The 20,184-nt window shown below is 32.9% G+C and overlaps 4 protein-coding genes across 7 annotated transcripts; 3 read left to right on the plus strand and 1 right to left on the minus strand.

The window, feature by feature from the left end:
- Positions 1 to 1,841: 1,841 nt before the first annotated feature.
- Positions 1,842 to 11,709, plus strand: LOC126927280 (uncharacterized). The gene is made up of 3 exons (XM_050743522.1): positions 1,842 to 2,036; positions 2,102 to 2,167; positions 11,454 to 11,709. The coding sequence occupies exons 1-3, from the start codon at positions 1,938 to 1,940 to the stop codon at positions 11,544 to 11,546; spliced, it is 258 nt and encodes an 85-aa protein (XP_050599479.1). The 5' UTR covers positions 1,842 to 1,937; the 3' UTR covers positions 11,547 to 11,709.
- On the plus strand, positions 7,114 to 11,062 carry LOC126926994 (uncharacterized). The gene has a single exon (XM_050743299.1). The coding sequence runs from the start codon at positions 7,840 to 7,842 to the stop codon at positions 10,708 to 10,710; it is 2,871 nt and encodes a 956-aa protein (XP_050599256.1). The 5' UTR covers positions 7,114 to 7,839; the 3' UTR covers positions 10,711 to 11,062.
- A 289-nt stretch (positions 11,710 to 11,998) lies between the features above and the next one.
- Positions 11,999 to 13,188, plus strand: LOC126927213 (zinc finger protein 511). Its single transcript, XM_050743489.1, has 3 exons — positions 11,999 to 12,312; positions 12,401 to 12,602; positions 12,673 to 13,188. Exons 1-3 carry the CDS (start codon positions 12,173 to 12,175, stop codon positions 13,117 to 13,119), a joined length of 789 nt encoding a protein of 262 aa, XP_050599446.1. The 5' UTR covers positions 11,999 to 12,172; the 3' UTR covers positions 13,120 to 13,188.
- LOC126927153 (D site-binding protein-like) lies at positions 13,127 to 17,107 on the minus strand. Of its 4 annotated transcripts, none has more exons than XM_050743478.1 (3): positions 16,860 to 17,107; positions 16,409 to 16,734; positions 13,127 to 14,608 (listed from the first exon to the last, which is right to left on the minus strand). In XM_050743478.1, exon 3 carries the CDS (start codon positions 14,606 to 14,608, stop codon positions 13,682 to 13,684), a length of 927 nt encoding a protein of 308 aa, XP_050599435.1. In that variant the 5' UTR covers positions 16,409 to 16,734; positions 16,860 to 17,107; the 3' UTR covers positions 13,127 to 13,681. The 4 variants fall into 4 exon arrangements, with proteins under 4 accessions (XP_050599435.1, XP_050599436.1, XP_050599434.1 ...); XM_050743479.1 differs by having other exon boundaries at positions 16,855 to 17,107; XM_050743477.1 differs by having other exon boundaries at positions 16,414 to 17,107.
- Positions 17,108 to 20,184: the final 3,077 nt, after the last annotated feature.

Below are 20,184 nucleotides of genomic sequence, written 5' to 3' on the forward strand. Positions count from 1 at the left end.
CTTAACCATGTTTTCGAGATATGGGGCTACTGTGTAAGGACTCTAAATCCTTATGTACATAATTAAGGTATTTTGAGTACTCAATAAATATTATACGTGTAAATAAACCTATACCTTTAATATTTAAAACTATTTGTATAAATTTTAGCATAAAAATTTCTAAATGTTTTCAAGAAAAGAATATGAAATTATTAAATGAAATACAGGAGTAAATATAGAAATTGTAACGATCAAAATCAGAAAAAATTGATTAAACAATCATCGTCGTGTCTTCGTCAATTCGTCCTAATTAAATCTTACATAACGAAATTTCTAATATAATTCAATTAAAAATCAAAGCAACCTGTTTCTACTCGCGAATCATGAACCTGCAATCCACTCTTCTGTATCTCTTCTGATCTCTGATCTTTGTTCGCGGTCAAATAACACGTAAACGACTTGCTCCCATTTTTTGAAAGGGTCTGCGGACGATGGACCAGTTTTCCACCTGATCTGGATCACGATCCATTTTTGTTCGTCAATAGCGTCTCATCCCTTCCAGCGGAACCTGTTTACTCGCGTGGCGAGAGGTCCTGTCCTCTCCAACAATCTCGTAGATCCTGTTGGGAAACTGGTCCATCAGGAAGGCGATGCTGCCGCCTCTCCGTAACAATGGCCACTGTCCACTGTCTATTGTTGACGAAGGTAAACCGCAAAATGAATCCAGTTAGCCTTTGACTCTTATTCTGAAATCGTTTCGGTCAATTTCCGCTGACAGAAAACTGGTCCACTAGAAAGGGGATGCTGCCGCATCCCTTTGTATTTAATGGTCAGTAGATACTGATAGTTAAGAGCAATAAACTCGAACTATAAAACCTAGAGCCGGTTAGCCTTTGCCTCTCTTGTTGGGATAGCATCATCGAAAGCACTCCCCTTTTTGGGGGTTAAGAATAGTGTCCCGTTTGTGGATAAATAATTGAGGAGATATGTGGGAAAGGGGCCCATAAGAGAAGGTGATAAATTGAGTAAATTAATTATCTAAATTTGAATTATTAAGTATAATTTCTCTTAGAGAACTTTATTATCTATCTATACGTATGTTTACCTGCATGCCATTTTTCAAAAAATTTCTAAACTATTAAGAGAAATGGTTAATAATGGTTAATAACGGTATAAACGTAAGTATTGTATAATGATGTATTAAATAAATTATTTCTTATCAGAAATTGGATATTGGAATTGAAGTATTCTTACAATACAGTATTGCTTCGAATTTTGGTTTGTGTTTAGAGAATATTTCTTTATGTGAATACAGAAAATTATATCATGTCAGGAATTCGTGAAATGACATACACATAGATCGTAGATGTAAAAATGTTTCGCTGTATGTATTTGAAAGTTTTCTCGCCAAAGAAATTTTACCGATTCTTCAATCCTTTAATCTGCCCCCTAGTGGATTCCATAATAAACTGTGGGAAAGAGCGTCGAAACTGTATAACTCTACTCTGACAACACAAGATAAATGGTTCAAACCGCTCAGATCACGCTTGACAGAATAGCCCTGACTTTAAATGGGACTAGCAACGAGGTTCTTACTCTGTTTCGATACTTGGTCTGTGATTCAGACATTTCAGAATAGCATCTGTTGTAGATAACACAGATTCCTTTCGTGGGACGTATGATAAAAAATAAAAGACACGAAATTTAACAAAAATTCAAGAACATATTTAAGGATGAGGGTAATTAGTAATTGCTGAAAAAAAGAAATTAATTTACATAAAGGAAAATCACGTTAAGATTCTGCGAAAAAATCCAATAAAACGTTTGTTGTTTCGCTTGTCTCCAAGCAACACTACGCCGCATATCAGGTGCATACGAAGTGTCGCGACGTACTAAAAGTGTTATGGATTACTAATGCGGAAGTGAAAAAAGTAACACGTCTTCTGTTTCGTTCTGAGATGTACGCAACTAATCCACGACCAGTGTGCAATAATAATTTATCTGAACAACAACAAGTTAAACTACAGAAGATCAAAGAGCTGACGAGAATTCTAAAGGTCGACTGATGCAAAAATTTGAAGATTATTTTACAATTGTATAACACATACTTCTTGTTCCGCAGGATACAGATAAAAATCTGACTGTTTGTGAAGAAATACTGGCAACTTATATAAGGAAACGACTAAGGGTATGTGCAAAATCATTTCACCCTTCCTTTAATATGAATCATTTATTCTTTTTCACTGATGAATATCTTGGTATTTGTACAAATATATACGATACATAACCTTGAGAATAAAATTACATAAATGCTGAATCAATTTACGTTTTACATATTTGATGAATATCGAAAGTTGTAGGTGTTTTATCTCAGTCTTAGGTTTGCAGTACTTAATATAGATATAATTAAAATTCAAGTGTAGCCTGTTGTTTATTCAGTGCAAGAAGTTAGATGTGAGATAGTAAGAAAGCCTGTGAATAATATTTATAAAATTATAGAAATCTCCTGGACGATTTTCTATCCTTTCTATTTTTTCTTAATTTACTATCCCTTGTACCAGCCACCGTGGCTACGATATCCATAACCGTATCCACTATATCCTCCATATCCATGTCCACCGTATCCACTGTATCCACCGTATCCACCGTATCCACCGTATCCACTATATCCGTGACTATAATATAGAGGCCAACTTGGATACCATCCAAAACCATACCTAAAATTGTATTTTGTGAACATCTGCACATACGAATGTCTTACTACCCTAAGAATCAAACTGTTTCAAATATTCTTGTATAACAATTCTCATACACTCTAAATATTAGATATAGATTGTACATTAGATTAATTCAATAAATAATTGTACAACTCTACTTTCAAAATCAGTCATCGATGTACCAGTCATCGATGTTTCCTTGCAAATATTTCTTTGAATTCTATTCATACACTAAAATCTGTACAATTTTCTGGAAATAAAATAGGAGGAAGCAATTAAATAGCTTCATAGCCTATGACTAAGAGCCAAATTAAAACATAAAACTCCATAATAGCACAGGAAATTTGTTAACACAACGCAAAATATTTGACTTCCTCTTACAAAATATCTGAAGTAAGCGGCTATTTTTTCCGCAAAACCTTCCTAGATTCGTCACAATTTCTTACGGCAATCTACCTACCAGGGCCAGTAACTATATCCTATGTAACTCCACGGATTCCAACCGTAACTTCTTTTTGCCACTTTTTTATCCTCAGTTGCATCCTGAGAATTCGGTTCGGCCTGATTGTCAGCAATTATTCTTTCTGACACGTCACTATCGCCCTTTACTTTTTCAAGTTTGTTGATTGGGGACACAGTGGCTGTTCCCAAGGTGAAAATGGTCAAGAATACCAATAACTAAAACGATGATCAAGATTCGTTTGTACAAATGGATTAATATTATTAGTCAAATTTTACAAGTCACAAATCACAGGTTGTTAATAGACTGGGAATTTGTTGTATTTACGAAAAATTTAAAACGACGTGGGCACTCGTTATAATAATCAATAAATGAAACAAATCTCTGCTGAAGTTCCATCTTTTTAGTTATATTCGTAAAAACACGAACTTGCATAAATCTATATAGTCTAGTAGTATTATTGATTTCTTGTGCATAACAGTAACAAGTTTGATAAAAAAATAAATGAAATTTTACGAGTGAGCTGTATTAATTTTAAGTCGTATGATTATTTCGTTGAACTTAAAATTGTAAAATTGTACAAGAGAAAATTAATAACTTATAATTTGTAACTTGTACCCATTCACTGATATCGTTAGATGGTAAATTACTATGCGAAAGAGTTCTATTATCACTAAAACACTAATTTCTTACTGGAATTAATCAAGGAACGTTATTCGCTAATTCAATAGACTAAATTCGTGGATATTGAAAACTTTGTCGATTATTCTTACCAGAAGATTCATGTTAAACTTGATTCACAATACGACTGTGTGATCCAAAGAGTGAGCAGTTCTTTTATACCTGATACAGTTCAGAAATTATTTGCTCCGTGTTATATATACCTACTGAATTCTCGATCCACAACTATTTTCTAATGCCTAAATTAGTCTCTGTTACATTTTCCATCTATGGATAACCGCATCTCATAACTAGTTACATACATTGATCATGAATTCATCTGGATCGAACGGAAGCACAAATTCTTTAATGGAAAAGCGAGCATGTAATCAAAATCTGGTTTTATTGTTTTGGTCATTGATTAACTGAATTTGATCTAGCATTTTATGGCAAATATACGTTTCCTTGAAGCAAGTTTTTATATACAGGGTGTGTGATTTTTATCTATTATTGGAAATATCTAGAAAAAAGGGTGGTTAACTGCGATGAAATCGGCTTATCATCATCTACGTATTTATTCATATTCATTCATCGCTTATAAAATTAGACGTCTGTTGTTAAACGTTTCTCTGACTAATTTTGAAAGTTCTTAAAATATTTAAGGAATGTTTCGTTTCGAACTTGTTGAAGAATTCTCTTTTCATAATTTGTTAAAGAGCAGACGTTTAATACTTTTGTTGGAATAATTTCCCTTACTATGTGATAATTCGAAAATCGATCGCAGAGCAGAAAATACTTGGAATATCAGCAAGAATATTTTCGACTTCTCATAGAATATCTCTCAAAATATAATTCGTTATAATCACCAATTAACTAATTTCTTTAATCCATTTTTAACTCCAGTTTTAACAATCAATGTCTTCCCATCATAGACATTATCAATGAATCAAATTAAAAATTATAATCAATTAGTACCCAACACTACTCTCCTATTCCATAGCAAATTCTACTTCCGCCGTCTGTATTCAACTACCATAATCGCAATCTCTGTTCTCTAAAACAGTATGTATCTCTTTTTCGAAGCTAAAAGTAGCAGCTTGATCTAACATATAATAATCAAGCGCAACCACATCTAAACAATCACCACGTGAATATAGCGTGTGTGCTGACAATTTCACGGCAATTTCGCCGATTGTAAAACACCATACGCAACGCGTCCGAGTAATCCGACCACCCATAATGTTTGCAATCCGGCATTGTTCGCGAAAAAAATCAAGTTAATGAGGTGAACGAAGCTGGGAACGTTCTCAAAAGATGCGTGTAATTTCGCGGAGTTTCGCGTGTGGTACAATTAGCCAGACAAGGTAATTAAGTAATTAGCTAGACACAGAGTTCGATCGAAGCGTACTCGAAGCGAGTCGACTACCATTCGAGGAGTCCACCGACAGGAACACGCGTTTATTATATAAAAACCTGAACCTTCTCCCTATTCCTTGTCACGTTGAAAACTTGCGTCGTTAATATTTTTCTCCTCTTGTCGTAATTGTCCCCTTAAGGAGGTTTTGTCACACCAGTCCAGGAAATCGAACCAGCGACACCGTTTGCCGCTGGACTTTCTCTGGGTGGAGAACAAGTGACATAATCGACATACTTATGAAAGTACAGCTGGTAAATATCTAAACTCGGCTCATTGTCCGGTGACATAATCGGTATCGTTGGTAATATGATCATTGCCCTAACTGATCGTGTGTAACGTGTAAAGGTTCGTTTACTTCTTACGTGTTCAAATAAAATAGTAATCTGATTACTCTGAGACGGACATTATCGCGTGTAGGTAAATACGATTGTTTAAATGAATAGGAAATGTTGCAGCTGCGAAAATATATCAAAGAGGTGTTGAAACACAAAATGCATTTGTAACATAAAAGTACTTTTTGCATTTGTGGAAAAGATCCGGAGATATAGAAAATACGCATACAAGTAAAAATGTTAAAAATATCAAAAATAAGTAAAATAAATTTCTATTTATCTATTTTATTTGTTTATTCATATAATACAACATAAAAGTAATACGCTATTTCATTTTAAGAAAATGATAGTAAGAAAATTTATCGCTTAGGAATGACTTCAAGATCGATTGCATTCGAATTAATTAGCCTTCGTTAAATTTACTTTAATCTATTTCAATGCTTGTAACCTGTACTCGTATATGTCATAGAATTGCGCGTTAAATGATTGTACTCATATACGCACGTACTAACTGTAAGATTCGATTTGATCAGACTTCTATTTCTGCTCTATTTCTGTTAATAATTAGATGTATAATTATCGTAGATGAGACTAGCATATTTTTCCGATAATGACCGTAAATTATTACGATCAAAAGTGGTATAGTAATCTATTTCATCGTTCAATTTCTCAACCATCAATTAATTTAACCGATTGCTTTTTGAAAAGATCAGTCTCGTACGTAGAAACAGTTTTATTTTCACTTGTTCTGCAGTATCGCTCGATTAACTTGATCTGTATCGATATCCTTAATGAATTGACTTCCTACGTTGTGCAACAATAGCACAATTTTGTGGTAGTATAATCGTGAAGGCAGAAAGTTTCAAAAGAAATTGTCTTTTATCGTTTTAATCGTTCAACCAAAATATTTAGGTAATCGTTCAACGGTTTTGTACAACTAGGTAGAAATTCTTTAAAAAATGCCTCGTATAGAGCCGCGCTGAAATTAGTTACGGTAGAAATTCTTCCAGAAGTACTTGAATAATAATGTATATTCCTCTCGTTCGAAAATATAAAGCGCAATATACCGAATGTGTTTATACGATCTAATAAGTTCCAGTTTCCTCAATAATTTAGCAAAATTGTGGCAAAATTGTAACATTAATAGATATCGACATAGATAAAATAGATATAACTATAAAATTATATCCTTCTTTCAAATTTCCAGATTTCATATTTCTTCCTATGATATTTTCCAAAAATTTCTGTTAGCAACAGAAATATTCTAAATTTTCTAATAACTCTGCAACATAATTTTCCAAGAAATTCAAAACGTCATACGATTACGTTCGATTAAAGTAACATATTACGTATATTCTTTCTTAATAAAAGGATTAAACTAAAAAGCAAACAATCAAACTAATATGTCCTTTATTATCTACATCCTATTATTAACATATACATATTCTTCAATACAATCCATTAATAAACTTAGAAATCCCTTTTTCTAGTAACTAAATACGAGTAGAACAAATTTTTTTCAAATTGAATTCAATTACGATTAAAAGTCGTATCTTTGTTTATTAAAAAAACCTGTACTCTGAATCGTTGGCTCGTGTAATTAGATTCCATGGTTACACGTGGAATTAAAAACAACGCGTGACCACGTCGAACGTATTGTACGCGTCTTAGCGAACTGTTGTCGTTCGATTGTTTGCAATATCGCGACGTTCTTTTCCCGCGTTATAACGTGCCGCTTCAGTTGTCGCAAATCAACGAGCGGTTCTGTGCAATTGAGGTGAAACTCGACATTTCTTTCCGATGTTATGCAAAAATCCATCCCCGCCAGCTAAAGTTTCGTTTAACGACGCTCGAACGCGACACTGATCGCACAGTCCTCGTGGAATCTCGAGGCACAAAAGTACTCTTCGTGCCACTTTGTAAAACTTTCTCACACGATGAAACATATCTCTCTATTCTTTACATTTTTCATCAAAATTTGACCGTGAATCGCTTCGATATTTAATTGTGAATCGCTTCAATGAAAAATAAGTTTAATCGAAAAAATTGATATTTTCTCGCAAATTAATCTAATATTTAACACAAAATTGTGTCGATAGTTTAACAAAAATTGAAAGAACAGTTCGTTGTTAGAAGTATTGCATGAAGGTTATATCATGTGGCAATCAACGATACAAAGAAGACGCCACTGAAGATAACACGATGGTCGCTATCTCGTCATCACTCGGTGCATAAAGTGTAATTTCCGAGCAGAAAGTGTTCAAGCCTACTATAATGAAGCTTAGGAAATTCCACCTCCTATGCTACGTGTGCGTACTGTACACTTTCGTTCAGTCTAAGAAAACAAATTGGGAAAACCAGTCCACACCAAACTCCTCCTCAAGCTCGCAAGAACCAACAGAACTTTTAAATGCAAATAATCCGCGAGACAAACGGGCATTAGGTCTGATTCTCTCAGGCTTGGCGCAGGTTTTTGGCTACACGGTAAGCCCTGTGCAAATAGCCTCGTTACCCAATCCTAATTCCGAGTCAGACGAGGCAAGAGCTACCAACAATACTCAAACAAACTCTACTCAATCGACTACATTAGCTCCAAGACAGCGAGAAACGATCAAATTCACGGGTGTGGTGAATTTTAGTAATGGAACAGGTATATTAACTCAATTGCAACAATATGAGAATATTTTCCATGGTAATTCATCTTCTACAACCTCCAAACCGCCTTCAACATCATCAGCGATGCCACCACAGATTGATCCAAGGAAACAGACTCCTAATCAACCACTACCACCTCCTCTCTTGGTAAAGATCCCCCTGCCAGTCATATCGGAGCCTTCCTTACCGACCGTACCTCAACCTCCTCTACCTGAGATTCCTTCTCAATTCATTAATCTATCCTACCCTGAACCGTACATCAGTTCAATTCGCAATGAACAAGGAATGGTGTATAGAAAGAACGTGAGCACTGAAAAAGTGACGATAGAAAATCAGCCAATTTATAATGCAAAGGATATTCAATCGCCACCTCCTCCAATGTTAGTTCAACCGCCAATGATACATGATCTTTCAACTACATCTCCTTCTTATAATGAAGATCCAAGATGGAAACAAGAGTATGAAGAAAGACTTGCAGAATTGGAGCGTAAACAGGAAGAGCATGCGAAGAGATTGAGGGAACAAGAATGGTACAGAAATCGTCAGAAGGATGATAATTATAGTGGTGAGGAAGATGGTGATTCAAGGAAGCAAATAGATCACGGAGATCAAGATTCTGGATGTGGAGGAAACCAAGAGGAAAGCGATAAAGGAAAACCGTTGAGAGAAGAAGAAGATCAGTCGAGAGAGAGATATGAGAGTGAAGAAAGGATTCGTGAATATCCCACGAATCAAAAACAACCTGCAGAAAGTGAAGAAGAGTATTATAGGAACGATGATGTTTATAAAGAAGACACGCCTCAAACTAGTGAAAATTATACTAGTATACAATATAGTGAACCACTACCTTTGAGTGAAGATGATGAGGAACGACGACCTGAAGATCTTCGTAACAGTTATGGGGAACCTCTGTACAATCGTGAACTGATTGATGATGGATTTGTGAATTTTTTTGGAAGACTCAAGCAGCCATTGAGCAATATTTATAGCTCGTCTGTGCCTGCTGAATCGGAGGAAGAGGTTTCGAGAGAGGAGGAAGATTCGCGTGGTAATCAGAAAGATGAAAATGAAAGTGATGAAAGGAGCAGAGAAGAAGATGTTCCAGCAAGAAACAAGTATGAAGAATATACTCTGGAGGAAGATACAGATAACAGGAAGAAAGATGGAAGAGGACCTAACGAAGATAATTCTGAGTTACCAATGAAAATTTCCAATAATCAATCGAATGGCGAAAATCGATCCTTTTCCCCCGAAGAACGGGATGTAGCGGATGAATTGGATTTCAGTAAATTTATGCCATTAATCGTTCCTGTTCGGTACCTAAATGCTCCTGAAGAATTAAGAAAGACGAAATTGAAGTCATCGACAAATGAAAAATCAGAGAATGATAATACTTTAAGAGCAGAAGCTTCAAAAAAAGTCTCGTCTAAAGAGCCAAAGCGATCAAAAAAAGAAAATTTGAAACCGGTAGTAGGTGTTGCAGAAAGAAAAACACCAAAGAATCTCCACGAGGGTGAACAAAAGGAAGTGCAAATGTGGCCACCGCCATTCGACTTCATTTTCGACAGTACAATACATACTAACATTGTTCCAAGAAATTCGAACGATAATGACAATATTAAGGTATCGAATAGTCAAGAAAATCGTAGAAAATTTGAATCTTCCAATAAAATGAGGAAAGAAAAACATCGAGAAGAGAAAAGTCAAATAATACTTGATAATTCAAATCAAAGACCGTATGGCTATTCTGAAAATATTTATGACCAAGGTCTTAAAAAGGAACTCGAATTTAGAACAGTTCCTGGGAAACGACTGATGATGAATAGGCCTATAAATACTGTGAGTTCAAATAAAACACGTTTTGAGACGAAAACCGTGAAATCTAATCAAAATGATGATGATAGAAAAGAAATACCAGATTTTTTAAAGCGTTATAAGTATATTTCAAATAATAATTATAGATCCACAGAACGACCAAATATCGAAATAAAAAATTTTCCAGAGCTGCAGGACCCGAGTTCATTGAATTCTATGAAACTTGAATCCTCGAAACGCAGTATTGCAAGAAATCAACCATCTTCAAAAAATAAAAAGCAGATAAATGTTAAAAATCGTATAATGCATGATACTCCAGTTCCTCGACAGAAGTTTGAATCAACGATGTTTCTCGAACCTAGAGAAAATTATAATTTGTTCAATTTTGGTGAACGTGTTTATGATTTCAATTATGGCAGGGGAAACGACAGATTGTCCGGAGTTTTTGACGGGAATAAAAAAATTAGAAACGTAGAAATAATTGGTTTGACGACGCCGCAGCAGGACGTGTATCGCTATGATGAAAGTTTAACGAAATTCACCAGTGAACCGGAAAGCAGAAGCGAGAAAGTCGAAGATTACGCGAATGGTGCTACCACTATAAAAATGGTAGCACAAGAACGCATTAATCCGAATGAACCAATTAGTTATGTCGATTATTCTCGTATTTTATAACTTATTATTATTTTCAAGCTAATTGTGCAATATGATTTATTTTCAATACTTCGTTTTTTAGTAATTTAACACGTTGAATTTAAAAATATTTTAAATATAGTAATTAAAGAAATTTAAAAGAATTTTAAAAATAGTTATCAATGTTTTGTTACATGATTCATTTAAAATACTTTTTCACTAATTTCAACATTTGTTATATTCTAATATAGTGAAATCAATCATATTTCATGCTTTGTGCTAAATAATTGGAAAATATAATAGGTAAATTGTAAAATGATCCTTTTATCACGTATATATAGCAATTATAATTTAATATATTTACTAAAAATTAACCTACAAATACACATATGTATTTTGTGCATTACGCATAATATATAATATTCAAAATAATTTGCCTAACTGAAAATCTCAAGTGTATATTTAAAATTATTTAGAACGCGAAAAAAACATTTATTTTTCAAACTACTCGTATATATATACGAGTTAAAATTTATATATATATACATAAATAATTAATACATCAAAAGATATTATATGATTTGTTATAGAAATTGCTATAGAAAATGTTAAATACTCAGTTTCGAAATAAAGTGTTGTAAGATGAAAAAAAAATTAATTTTTTGGTAATTTGAAAACAATATTATTTCCTTAACCTCTTCTCTACCGTCTTTGTATAATATAATAATTGAGATGAACGTATGGCAATTACAAAAATATTCTATAATATCGCATGTATGTTACAGGACAAGCGACAAGAAATGCAAAGACGCAGTGAATTGGAACATAAAATGACGGAAATTCTCGAAAATTTGAAAACCCGGCTGCTGGTCGAGTAATTCTTGTCAAGATGTATACTTATACGTTTTCTGATTTATTTTTGTAATAACTAATGAGTTTATTGCATGAATATATTATTGAGATTAAGTACCTAAATTATTAATACTGAATTACCGAGTTAGCAACGTGCTGTAAGAAATACATAATACGTACAAAGATAAATCACTTACCAACTTTTTCTTTCTTGAATCTATCCCTTATTGTCCTCCTGTGTTGTAATTCATATCTAGAATGACTAGAATTTATTCACTTAGTTCACTTATCACATAATTGAAACTATAGCACTAATTTATTCGGTTTTATTTAAGGAAATTGTAATTTTAATTTACGACGTGCAGGGGACGACATTTAATGCAATGAAACTGAAATTTTGTTTTCGATAATCGAAATATGTAGAATTATCGAACTGAATTATCGAACTGAATTATCGAGATGAATCATCAAGTTCCATTCAAATATTGCGCCATTAGAATGTAATGCTGTCGTTGTGTTGTTACTATGTTAAAACTGCTTGGTGGTTTAAAGAATAAATTATTAAACAAAAGTGCAATGTATAACATTAAATAATTAAATATTATAGATTGTAATATCTTTTTTAAAGTTTGATAATTAAAATATTACAAGGATGGAGAAATTCTTACAAAATATAGGCGTAGGGTTAAGATCTATTGATGATCCATTTTTCGACGATTCATACAGAATTTGCAAAATTTTTCAACGTAAAGGTGTTACTGTTGAAGATGATGAAGAACTATGTCATGATGTGTAAATAAAGATTTCTTTTATATAAACATTTATCATTGTGCATAACCTACAAATAACTGATTTTAATAAAATAATTTATCAATTTCAGTATAAAAAAATTCTGTTGTTACATTACTGGTTGTAAAGCAACATTCAATAAATTAATTGATTTTGAGATGCACTACAATAGCAATCATCGATATGTTTGTGCAGAATGTAACAAATGTCTACCAAATCCTAGATTCTTAGATATTCATATTCAAGAAACCCATGATAGCTTTTTCCATGTTTTATCAGTGAAACAGCCAATGGTATTTATAATTATTTTATTTCAATATAATGTACATTATACTGTTTGTTAATATTAATAATATCTTTTAGTATCAATGTTATGTTTCTGAGTGTGATTTAAAATTTAATACATCATTTGAAAGAAGAGATCATTGTGTTAGCGTACACAAATATCCAAAGAATTTTAGATTTGATAATACTCCACATTGCGTAAGAGATAAATCAAAAGATAAAATGGATATTGATGAACCAAAGCCAAAGCAGAAGGAATCCAAGTCAAGAAAAATACAGTTAAATAAAAATCAAAAAGCTAAAATGTTTATAGCTACAGCAAAAACTACAATTTCGACAAATGTCATCCGTGAAAGTCAATTAAAGCCTTCAAATAATAATGTAGGAGCTACTTCGTTACTTTTTATCCCTAGGCAAGTACATAAATCATATACAAAAGTACTTACTAAAAATCAATCTGGTGAAAAAGATGTGCTTGAAACAGGATGTATGATGGACTTGGCTAATACATTACCAAATACGTAGTTGAAAATAATGTATAACTTTGGTTTAATGTCTTTTTTTATCATAAATATAATTTAAATATCACAACAATCTTTGTATGTACAATGAACCTTACAAAATTTATTCCACGTTTCTATCTTATTCTCCCTTCTATTTACATATCCGCATTTATAGTCTTGTTGCTCAATATACAAATAAACCTCTAAATTTATCTATTCTGAGTTGCTTACTGTATATAGAATATCATTTGCAATAAATTGTATATAAAAAAAATTCTGGGCAAAGTTATCAGACATCCTACCTAGCACAATTGCTATTATCTTGGAAGTAGCATTATAACAGTAAGCATATTTATATATTTATATAACTTCTAAATCCTTACACTATATTTGTTATGCATATGATTATATATATTGTCAAAATAATATTTTTGTTGCTATGTATCAAATATTAAACCCGAAGCCATAAAATATTAAATTATACTAACGATTACAGAAAACATGATATTTATAGAATACTAAATAAATTTTGCGCAGACACTACGTATTTTTTTTTTATTATCGACGACTAATATAAAAGTAATCTAAGTCAAATAAGCCATTAACTTGGCTGTTTCGTTTTTAAGTACTGAAAGTTCATATTTAAGTCTCTTATTTTCGTGTTCTAAGAAAGCTGCCCTGATAGCAATTTCATCTTCCTTGGCTCTTCGTGCGTCCCTCGAGCGTTTTGCGGCTTCGTTATTCTTCCTTCTTTTTTCTCGATAAGCTGCATCTTTCTCATCAGCAGTGCTCGTTGGTACAGGACTTTTTGTGACCTTTCGCATCTTTGTAATCATGCTTTCGTTCGATTGTTTCATCGTTTCCAGCATTCGCTTTCGAAACTCCGAATAAGCTTCGCTGGATTCTAGATCGTATACTAATTCGGTTCCTCCTATCGTGAGCGATAGTGGATCTTTTGGATAAGCCTTAAAGGGTCTTGTATTTTTTGTAATATCTATAGGCAAATTGTACATCGCAGTTTTGTCACAATCTGTAATCAACGTATTGGAGAAGTCGAAAAATTTCGTTGGATCAATAGTTTCATTATTTGAATTCAATAATGTTGACAATATAGTAGGAATGAATGGAATCGAAATGTTCGTTGGCGAAGTGGAAAAGCCATCGTTTTGCGATGGCGCGTCCGTAAGATTGTGAACTGGCTCGGGTTTAAGCTTCTTCGGTGAGTCACATTCGGAAGGTGGCGTTATCATAAATTTTCGAACTTCCAAAGGACTCCTCCCAGTTTCTGAAAAATGCGTAACTTGATCTTGTTTCGTTGTGTTTGTTACATGTGAGTTTGAATGTAAACTGGAGTTTGCTGACTCTTTCGAGATTGTTGCTTTCTTAAAAGACAAGTCTAGTATCGAGTCAGAAAATTGTATGCTAGTATCTTCGTTAGAAGCGCATTCTTTTACTTGTACATTATCCAGCCCCGCTTGGAAAAAAGGATTCATTCTGCAGTTTATCATCATCTAAAACAAAAAGTTTGCATGAAAAGAAAAAAATATTTCTTTGAACGTTTTTCATACAAATGCAAATTCTCGTTTGCTATGTTTTGAAAAGTATTGCATATTTAGTGGTTATCCTCTGAACGTTTTAAAAATTAAAATAATAATAAATAGATAATGATATAAATGGATACTTTTTAACTTTCAATTCTTTCAGTTTTCCAAATATGTATTAATTATACATTACTACACGTGGCAATCATAAAAATGAAATGTATAGCGGCTAAATAGAGATTCACGTGCTCGAATTAATAATAACAATCGTTTGAAAACGTGGGAAACCAACGGGAAGCGAGTGTAACAAATTATATTTCGATATTGTCAGGAGTAAGAATATTATGTTAATGAAGTCAAAACATTAATTTGTAGTTAAATAACATTTGTTATTTCGATGTTTTCCAAGATAAACTAGCCAATATTTACTTTGTAAGAAATCGAAATATAATTTGTCTAACGAGGAATACAGTTAATTTGACGAGAAATGAAATATAGACAACGTGTAGTCGAATAGGCATCGAATACGTGTATCCGTTAATTACGAAAGTTTGGAATTCTTTTATGTTTATCAATTAACATAGAACATATGTCTTAATAGTTAATCCGAGGTCACGCACCGGTCACTGATGTATCACAACAATATCACTCTATCGTAGTTCCAAATCGCGCACGTTTTCTTAGAGATCTTCACACAATAATTACTCGAAACGAAAATCGTTTTTTAACGAAGTTCTGGAATCGGTTTTTTGGTAAAATGTGCTCACACGGCGGTTCTTCAAAACCGTTTAGAACGAGAGGGGGCGCAGTTTCGCTTATATACTGCCCAACCCTTGTAAGAACTGGGGGTAGGAGAGAATCCCTTAGAAAATGGTAGGGAACGGCAATCCTGGTGACCACAACGCTGGGGTCTGACTGGCACGCGTTCGCCACTACCTAATCCCGAAATGTTTATAGGACGACACGTTCACATGATTACGACTACGTAATCGCGTACGTAAGAAAATGAGTTGGGTTATCTATGATCGAGTAATTGATTGTATATGTATTTTGTTGAGCTTGTATAGTATATCTTGTAATAAAAGGATCTTACAAGGGAATTTACATTTTAGTTTAATAGTTCGAAAATGGAAAAATGTTATTATTCAAAATGTTTTATTTATGAGGGTTGTTTATTAAATATGAGTTAGGAAGGAATTAATGATAGTATCAGAGTTGAAAAAATTTGACTGAATTTATTAATTGAATTTATTAATTATTTATTCATTTCTTTTAGATTTGTTAGTTATTTCTTCATTTTGTTGTTCATGTATTAACCTCTTTCCTGATTATTTCTTAGTACTTCTATTACTTCTATTGTACCTTGTTATCTTTCTGTTTCTTTCTATTATATATCTTCCGTCATTCAAAACCAATTCATACAATGAAAATCACGCATTAAATATATTTAAAAAAGAAAAACATTTCTACATTTAAAAAGGAAATAAGGTGAGGATTAATCGAACTTTAAATACAAAAATTAAAGAAGTTAAGTCTTCCTTCAAATAAATAAATCTTCTTTAGTTTATTACGTCAAGTTAACCAGTATAATACTGGAAAGTACTAAATGTCCCATAAAATCAAAAGTTATTTCAATATTCACAATACTTTTGTAGTTAGTGTGTCATCCTACCTGTCGTTGCCATTGTACATAAAACAAATTACAGCGGCAAGTGTTCGGAATACAATGGAATCCCGTTAAATTAATCCGGGTAGTGAATTACCTCTTACCTCACCTAGATTTTGAAAAATCTAGTTACCATTTGACATATAAAAATCTTTTCTCTTAAATCCTGTGTGACGTCAGGGACCGCATGCTGTTTCTAATAACTAGTTCGTCAAAGGGTTAAGCCTTTCGACGATCGGTAGCTGCTAACTGGGCGACCCTCAAAATAGCAGACCTGAGGCATCTTTTCGTGTAATGGTTACCCGTACAAATAGTATGTATACAATTACTATGCATAACCCTTTCGTGACCCTTTCCTTGACTATTTTCCGTAATATTTCGTAGTGATTTTTGTTTCTGCTTTGTACTGCATGATTTACGATGGCCACCACTGAAAGAAAATCGCGGAATTTGCATAAAGTGCTCATAAATTAACTGGTGAAAGTGTTGCAAATAAGTGAAATTTGCTCGAAATTTGTATGTCAAAGAAAAATGAGGAAGAGGTTTGTACTTTACAATGATTGTTTTTTGTGTGTGATGGATTTTTTTGGTCCTGGTAGCTCGTTAGGATTGGACAACATATGGCAATCTTAAGAGCGTGTCACCGGAAGATGAACCTTCTCTTTTCTTCGACTCGTGTTGATTAATGGTTCAGTTTCATGGCTGACTATGTAAGTTCATTAGTTAATCGTTACTTCAACTTTCATTTGAGCCTCCCATGGCGTTTCTTTGTTTAATGGATTCCATTGTCTCTTAGGTAAAATGGGATTCTTTGAGAATAGCATCGAGATGTTGAGGAAATCTGTTGCAAATTTAATATCTTTTAACATCTTTAATTTACACATATTGTCATAAGACTAACTGAGCTCTACTTAAGACGATTAACATAAACGTTTACGGTATGTTGTTGAAAATTACTTAACTTTAAAAATTACTTAAGTTTATATCATACTAAAAAGTGATTGGATTGCACAAATTATATTTCTGGCAAGAATTTATTACAAGACTATAATGATTAATTTCATTTTTTGTAAATTCATATTTAAAGCTCTCTACAATGTCATATGACTTGAAAGTTATACTTTTTTCATTTATATTTCATATTTAATAAATCTTCATTCCTTCGATCGCCACTATATCATTTTACTCTCCTTCATTGCACTATTGTATTGCTTATTATTGTATTATCCTATCTATTGATAATAATTATTACCTTCTATCTTAATCATTAGATTAAGAAACTTCTCTAAAAATAAGAAATTTATAAGAAAATGGCATAAATAATTGTAAGTTCCAAAGTAAGTTGTAACATAATCATTTTTTTTTTTCTCGTTTTTTAATATGTAGAATAGATCAGCGTGCATTGTAAGCTTGTCAATTGTTTTTGAAAGATTTCTTTGCCCTCTTTTCTTCCGAATTCTCAAGAAAATTTATAGAAATTCGAGTGTGAGAAAAATAGGGGAAAGATGAAGGTATCCAGTTATGCGGTAGCATAGACGTCTCATTATGTCTTGGTCCCAAGATCACGCCAAATTTAGTCCTCCATTTCATATCCCCGTTAAAATGACGTGCCGTCCATGGAAAAGCATCCTAGCGATCAATTCACTGCACCGCCTCCTTTCTCGTATACAAATTTTTGCTCTTTTGGCCACATAACCCACATTTCTATGGTGCAGGAGCAACTGCAACCCGTTATTTGCGATATTTTCTGTAGCCATCATCCGACGACAGATGAATGGATCCCCGTATTTGCATCTGCTCCTACCGCACCGAAGTGTATATAAACCCTATAACGGTATGTCGATGCAAAATTTTCGCCATGATTCGATGTGGAAAATGTCTCAATTCACCGGCATCGTTGACGTTTTTTAAATAGTCCCGCTGTGAATAATCAATTTTTGTTCAAGGAGAATCGAACGAACAAGGAATGAAATACAAATTTTTCAATTCATGTAATAGATATATCGATCATCGGACAAAAACAGGTAAAAGTAAAGTGTAAAAGTAATATAAAAGGAGGGGATGATATTCCAAAGATTTCTTTTTAATAGATTTAGCTTTATTGTTTCCTCTATTTCGTTATTTCCTTCCAATATTTCCAATATTTCCTTCCAATATTTCGTAGGCAAACGGAGCGGCCCATAAGCCAGTAGTACAACTTTCAGTCTTGAATCTTTTTTCTTCGAAGTTTTTTAAACATTTGACTTAATGAAAGATTGTATAATAAAGTACCTCAGAAGTTTCTTCAAATTTTTTGGAAGCCTCAGACAATGTAAAAGTAATACTTAAATATGAATGACTCAATTTTCCTATGATTTATTTTAGTTTTATAACTTTTTACTTCAAATTCGTTCACTTAAAACAACTACTTTAATAACTTTGTGTTAATGTCTAGAATTAGTAAATTCACGGTCTACGTGAGTTTCCGTAGTTAAATGTTCTAAAACGCTCGTGGCCACATCAATTACACAATCATTAGATTATCAATAGCTATGGTCCGGTAGTTTGCATGTACTAGTAGATAACACAAATAGCTAGTAGAAAGCTTCTGATAAACCAAACAATTATAATCTTTGAACCCAAATTGGGTTTGGTTATGATTGTAACTTTCACACAGATTTTCCAGATTTATGAGGACCATAAAGTTTCATAATGATAATAGTTCTTAGAATTGGATTTACGTGATGTGTTTGATTGTATTTGTTTTTCGTTGAATAATACCCAATACAATATTGTAGAAGAGGTACATATAAATAATATATAATATTATATTATGTATTAGAAGTAGAAAAAGTAATACTAGCAGGTAAAAGAATATCTTATTATAGAATAGGTATCCAATAAGATTTCTCATATTTCATGTATATATCGCTCGTTAAAAGCGTCAAGCTTACTAATTTTTAAGAAGGGTACAATATAGCACGAGGAACGCTTAGGATTATATTGAACCCTATATAGCTCATTGTCAACTCTATGATAGGATGCAATTTTAATAAAATTACTAAAAATAGTCGAAAATTGTCTATAACAGTGTACTTTCGTATGTTCTTCGAAGGATTGCATATGAAATAAGTTCGGAATTAGACATTAAGGATCTTATCCACCGAATACAATTGTTTCGAAAGAAGCTTTTACCATAAACGTTTATATTACATATGTTATCACATATTTATGTTACATATAATGCAAATTTTCTTCCTATTCAGTTTTTATTTATTCATATATGTTATATATTACTTTAAAAATTATAAAAATTTATTAATAGGTATTTCATCTTATATTTGAATCAAGATTATTATTAATTTTTTATATAAATATAGGACGAGAATATAGTGGAAATTGAATATTATCAAAATGTTATCATATTTATAACGTTTCCTTTTTCAGTTTTTCTCCTTTTTGTATGGAAAATATCTCAACTTATTACCGATCTTGATGAAATTTACAATCCTCTCGGTAGGAGGTCTCAGGGTGTGACTTCGTTTTCAAACAGACATTAGTCCTTCTAATGGTATTCGACACCAAAGCGTTTTGAAGAAAGAGATGCATTAAGATGTATGTGGTGAATGTCGTTCACAATAATTACTTCTCAATTTATCTTGCGATCGGACCACCGACCAAGTTTTGCCAACAGACTTTCAAGATTTGCTTGCTTCCGGTCCTCGGCACGCCTCCTTCCCCCGCGAGAACTCTTTTCTTTCCACGAAAGCTTTTGCATTTCGTTCTCACTGTATCGCGAGACACGCCTTTGGGCAGATTTTTCGACAAGGAATTTTATTCGTCGACCAAGTAGTCTCCTTTCAGAGATGGCTTCAGATGAATAGCCTTCGGCATAAACACA

This window comes from Bombus affinis, chromosome 2 (assembly GCF_024516045.1).
Source record: "Bombus affinis isolate iyBomAffi1 chromosome 2, iyBomAffi1.2, whole genome shotgun sequence".
Classification (NCBI taxonomy): domain Eukaryota; kingdom Metazoa; phylum Arthropoda; class Insecta; order Hymenoptera; family Apidae; genus Bombus; species Bombus affinis.